The sequence below is a fragment of the Myotis davidii genome, unplaced genomic scaffold (assembly GCF_000327345.1).
Source record: "Myotis davidii unplaced genomic scaffold, ASM32734v1 scaffold1593, whole genome shotgun sequence".
NCBI lineage: Eukaryota > Metazoa > Chordata > Mammalia > Chiroptera > Vespertilionidae > Myotis > Myotis davidii.
Genome location: NW_006284711.1, coordinates 80,687 through 86,524, shown reverse-complemented (window position 1 = coordinate 86,524; position 5,838 = coordinate 80,687). Strand labels below are relative to the sequence as shown.

General features: G+C 44.0%; 1 protein-coding gene across 1 annotated transcript in view; it reads left to right on the top strand.

The window, feature by feature from the left end:
- The first annotated feature begins 1,379 nt into the window (after positions 1-1,379).
- The window catches only part of LOC102756525 (cytochrome P450 3A12), a 43,432-nt gene continuing 38,973 nt past the window's right edge, over positions 1,380-5,838 (top strand). The window contains exons 1-2 of the mRNA XM_015557346.1: positions 1,380-1,556; positions 5,364-5,457. Coding sequence (XP_015412832.1) covers positions 1,486-1,556; positions 5,364-5,457 — 165 coding nt within the window. The 5' untranslated portion in view covers positions 1,380-1,485. The remainder of the gene's footprint in view (positions 1,557-5,363; positions 5,458-5,838) is intronic.

Here is a 5,838-nt window from a genome sequence, read left to right as displayed (position 1 = left end):
CCTCTTTGTCCCAGAAAAAAAGCTCATTCATCTCTTTGAAGTCTTGCATGCTATGTGTGCTGCCCATAGTGTGACATTTTGTCATGTCAGTGTTGGCTAAGGTATGACATTTGCCATGTCAGTGGTGGCCATTTGGCTGCTGTTCTCCTCTTCACACCCATTGGTCTTGGACTTGTGGTTTTTCAGAGAGAGAGAGGGAGCCATTCTTTGGTCATGAATTTGTCTAACTCCCTGTTTACTGCGGGGCCCTCTGGGGGTAGGGGGTGGGACAGGAAGCAGGATGAATTGATAAGCTTGGTGTAGCCATCACCATCTCATCCATGTCCTGCCTTTCCTTTGGGAGCTCCTCGTCAACAAAATTCTGATGGATCAGCCTGTATGTGCAATAATAATGGCGGAGGCACAGCCAGGCCCTCTTGTTGTATGAACAATCCAGGAAGATGGAGTGGTCACCAAAGGGCCACAGGGAAAGGACATGCAGAAGACCTAGCAATACCACTTTTACCAACTCAACTCTGCCAACATTTCTCAATACACACTATGCGTAAAGTGTTTTGCTAGGGACTAGTGATATAATGGTGATTAATACCAGACTGTGTCCTTCATAAGACCTCAATTTGATAAGGTAACTTGGTGTGGAGACCAACAATGGTGCCAGAGGATAGAGGACAATAATAGAATTGTCTGCAGAGACTAGAAATTACCAAGAAGAAGAAGTGATTGTATCTATTCAGGGACGTTGGCTATGAAGACTTTAAGAGAGCAGAATTTGTCTGAGCTAGGTTTTGAAGGATGAATAGGAGTCGTCAAGGGGGCACCAGAGAAGAATACTGCGTGGGTAAAGATCTGTAGACCTAGATCAGTGGTTCTCAACCTTCTGGCCCTTTAAATACAGTTCCTCATGTTATGACCCAACCATAAAATTATTTTCGTTGCTACTTCATAACTGTAATGTTGCTACTGTTATGAATCATAAATATCTGATATGCAGGATGGTCTTAGGCGATCCCTGTGAAAGGGTCGTTCGACCGCCAAAGGGGTCGCGACGCACAGGTTGGGAACCGCTGACCTAGATTGTTTGAAGGATTTCAAGTATTGTTTAGTTCAGGCAGCCATAGAGTCCAGGGCAGTTTAAAGATTTAAGACCAGTGACTTTACCTGAGTTTTCTGTAACATTTGGGCTTACTGATAAAACGGAGTGAGTAGTTCATTGATTTCCCACAGAATAGGAACTCAAGGGTAGTCAAAGCGGGAGTGTCCATGATGCTTTGCCAACTTTCAAGGTGGAGCGGGCATCTGCCGAGGGCCCTTTAAGTGCTGGCTGCTCTAGCCTCGCCCACTTTCTCAGCTGTAAACTTTCCAGTCGGGGCGGGGCGGGGCAGGAAGCTTCGCACGCACACAGGCACAGGCTGCCTGGCAGAGCGTAACACATAAGGCTTGCTGACGGGACAACTCAGAGGAGAAACTCTTGGAAGGAAAGTGGCCATGGACCTGATCCCAAGCTTTTCCACAGGAACCTGGGTTCTTCTGGCGGCCAGCCTGGTGCTCCTCTATCTGTGAGTTACTGTCCAGGCTCATGGCCTCTGTAATCTTGGACTTGGGCAGCTCATCGGGCCCCTCTCTGCCTTATCTGGTATAAAAATCCAGCCGGGGAAGATGCTTAAACAGTGGGCGCTACCACCACCAAAGGGATCATTATTGCTCTTACCCTGATCTGTTGAAAGGGTAATGAATGTCCCATTGGCCTCCAGCTCTCGATTTCTGTAGACCAGAGTGTTTGGGGACGTTACTTGCTCCTGGGGGTGATTTTCTAATTGACAGTTGTGGGTAGACCTAGACCAGGGTTCGGCAAACTCATTCGTCAACAGAGCCAAATATCAACAGTACAACGATTGAAATTTCTTTTGAGAGCCAAATTTTTTAAAGTTAAACTATATAGGCAGGTACATTACTATTAACTTAATTAGGGTACTCCTAAGGCTTAGAAAGAGCCACACTCAAGGGGTCAAAGAGCTGCATGTGGCTCGAGAGCCACAGTTTGCCGACCACAGACCTAGACAGTATTAACCAGAATTCAGCTGAGGCAGATTAAAAACAACCGGCTTCTGTCCTTGTCCCTTTCCCAGCTCCAGGGATCCTGGAGGCAGGAGGGAGTGGCCTGGGGTTTTGTCTCATTATCTTCACTTTCCAGTTCTGTGTCTGCTGCGAGAGATGTGTACAAGGAATGGCCCTGTGTTTGTTCCTGCTTCCTCCCTCCCACTGCCTAGCATAATTTACACCATGTATGAGGGTGCACCCCAGACTTCAGGGGGGCTGGAGACTTCCCCCTTTCTCTTCAGACTAACTCTTTCCTATATTCTGTCTCACCCCTAAAATTCCCCTCCTAATACTCAATTCCCACACCTTGTAACTGGCAGAACTATTACCCCTAAATGAGAAAACTTTACAGCAGAAGGAATTTAGCAGAAATCTTGAAACCATATTCTTTTCTTTCACCTTTTTCTTCTAGTCTTTGGGGAGGGTTGGCATCATTATAGAGATTTATTTCTCCCAATATGAAATCTGCTAACTGCCTGCAAAGGCACGAGCCCAAAAGCAAATTTGGGTTTAAAATTTTTTCCCATTAACTTACAGTGCAGGAGGATGAATCAAACCATCTAGCAGAGGAATTCCTTTCAAGCATGAGATTCCTGGCATCATGAAACAGGTTGAGGGAGAAGTCATTTTGGACATGTGGGTAGGGAAGAACTGACCCCTCTATGTCCCATTTGACCTCTATCTCAATTTCACTTTCATTAAGAGTAGGAAATCATGATGACATGAACAAAGAGAATATATACTTTGTTTCAATTCTATGAAAGAAATATAAATACAGTTTATTTTGGCAATATATTTTCTCTCTGATAACATTTTGAAATTAATTTATAATGTTTAATTTTATTTAATATTGGACTTGTTTTTTACTGAGATAAAACTATTTCCAGCATGTTCTTTCTGTAGGATAAAAGAGGCTGTTGGCTCAGGATTTATGTCCACAAAAGTGTGTAAATAACTTCACCCTACTAGAATAATATCAGGAATATGAGTCCATTGTACAAATATATACTTATATAAAATAGATTATATATATATATATAAATATACTTGCCTAACCAGTTATTTTAATCTCACAGTTCAGGTGAATAAGTGACCCAGTGATGATAAGAGAGGCATTCTGGATGGAGTGGGAGAATACTTTCCCCAGGTACTCCAGGTCCTGGCCCTGCAATAGGTCATTAAGAGGGCAACAGTGTAGGCATCTCATCTGCTTGAAATCTGGGGATAGGGCACCATCGAAGTCACACTGTGTGGTCTGTGTGGCAGTGGGTCAGTCACTAGATACTGGCACCACTGGATAAACAACACTGTAGCCTTAGAAGACATTGGTACAGCCATGAGTCTGTAGCTATAGAGTAGCGGTGCCCTCTTATGGCAACACGATGTAAGTGCAATAATTATGATTGGTTTTATTGTTAGCACCTTTCTTTGCACCCAAAGCAGCATTTCTCTACCAAAAAGAGGAAGCTGGAAAGAAACCAAGGAATTCACCCAGCCCACCCAATGCCTTGTTATGGGACCATGTGAGTTTAGACTCTAGACCAGATCACCAGTGGGATCAGTGTTGCTGACACGTTCTTTCAATTGCTTGGCCTCACTGGAGAGTTCACGTAACATGCTGAGAGTTCAGAAGCAGAAATGGTTTAATTGATTTGCCATGACTGTCATGGCAAAGGAAGGGACTCGGGTGGGACTAACCAAGGGTACCCCAGGTTTTGAAGTGAGTGCACATAATTGTACCAACTTTCTGGAGGAAGGTATCCAAATACCTATTTGGGTTTGACTGAAGTACCTCTGCTATCCTTCAGCACAGGCCCATTTATGCAATGTTTTTTAGTTTTTTTTTTTCATCCGATGTTATAAATTATTAAAATTGTGCACAATGTTAGAAACCTATACTTCCTTTCTTTTTTTTTTTGAAACCTATACTTTCTTAAAGGTTAACCTCCAAAGAAGAGGCAACAAAGTTTTAATTTGACTTTCTGGAACATTTCATGGCTACTTATTTTGTGTTGTAAAGCACATCTTTCACTGTAAACAGGAAGGTATTGAAGTTTGGAAGGCCGTCGTTTAGCTGAAAGTGCTTATAGGGCATCTTGAACCATTATACAGAGCCTACTTTCCAGCCATACTTTTCTAATTTGCCTCTATGAGGTGAGACTTGTAGGCCTAGCAACTTCATCCTTAAAATGTTTGCCAGCGGCCTCTTTCCTCAGCCTCTCTTCATCCTCCACTCTTCCATCTCTTAGTAATACTGGAGTGGGAAGGCTTGCAAGGATTCAGAACCCTCAGTTGTGAAACTCCACACATGACACATGAAAGATCAAATGCAGGCAGGCCTACCATAGTTAGCACCGGCCTCAATTTTGAGGTAGTTGACACAGAAGCAGTAAACTAACTGCTTTCTGACTGGCCATCTTGATAAAACGAGTGAGCCTGGCATTGTGCTTAGCAGCTGAGCATCACAGGGTGAAGAAACAAATGCAGTGAGGGGAAGAATGGCCTGGAAATTGAGCCTTTGCTCATAGGTTCCTTTATACAGTTTCATTCAGGAAACATAGGGGTCAGTCACCCTTCTCTAGAGCTCAAGCCAATCAAATTGCCTGACAACAGAGACTTGGGTGTAGCTGAAAGGCACATTTCTGTGATGCCAGTGAAAGCCCTGAACACAATTTTAATTCTATAGAAATAGCCCGCACTGTGGCTATTCTAAGGCCTCTTTATGGTGATATATTTAAGAAGAATCAGAGCTTAAAACAGGGTCAGGGCATAGGGGGAAGAAAAAGCATAAATGTGACTGAGCAGACTGTAAGAACAATGTCTCAATAGGCATGCGGTAACCCTCAGTTACTGAATGGATGAAGTTAAGCAAAATATCATCATTGGAACAGAAATTATTTTCCCTTTTTCTACCTTGAATTAGAATCTCCAACATTATGAACAAACAAACTTACTAAATAGCCATGAGTGAATCTCCTGGAAAACATTCCAGCCTCAGCCTCTTAGGAGCACTCTCCTTTGGAAACATTTGTCAAGTATTCATTCTGGGGTTGGGTCCATGGAAAGTTCAACTGATTTTATCTAATCACCATCACTTTCTCTGAATCTCACAGCGGAAGTGGGAAAAGAGGTGATGAGTGAATGTAATTATTGCTGTGGGAGTTGTTAACTACTTATCACCTACATGTTCATTCCCTACCTTGACTGGCCAGCCCCAGGACCTAATCCATAATTCCTGTAACCTGGCTTTCTCTTTCACTTTATAGATATGGGACCTCTACACACGGGCTTTTTAAGAAACTGGGAATCCCTGGGCCGACACCCCTACCTTTTATGGGAACTGTTCTGGGCTACCGCAAGGTGAGTGCTGTTTGGTCTTCTTCTTTTGCTTCTTATGGTTCCAAATCACAGCTGAGTTCCCTAGTAAAAGGGCCTTGCTCAGAGGAAGTTCTGAGGTTTCACACTTTCCAGAAAAGGCACCATAGGCCCCGCCCCGCGCAGGCCAGGTTTACCCCAGGCTCAGTGTCTGCTGTCAGGAGCCTCAGGGGCTGGCTCATTGAGGCATCAGAGCTCTCAGCTGATCCAGCTCACACCTTGTCCCAACTTGTGAGCATCCTGAGGAGCATTTTCTTTCTGTGAGTGCAGGTTCCCAGGAGGACAGAATCACACTTAGGGTTAGGAGAGAAGCATGAGGGACGCCTGGGAGGTCCCATGAGGTCGGATGTGCCAGAGTCAGACTTC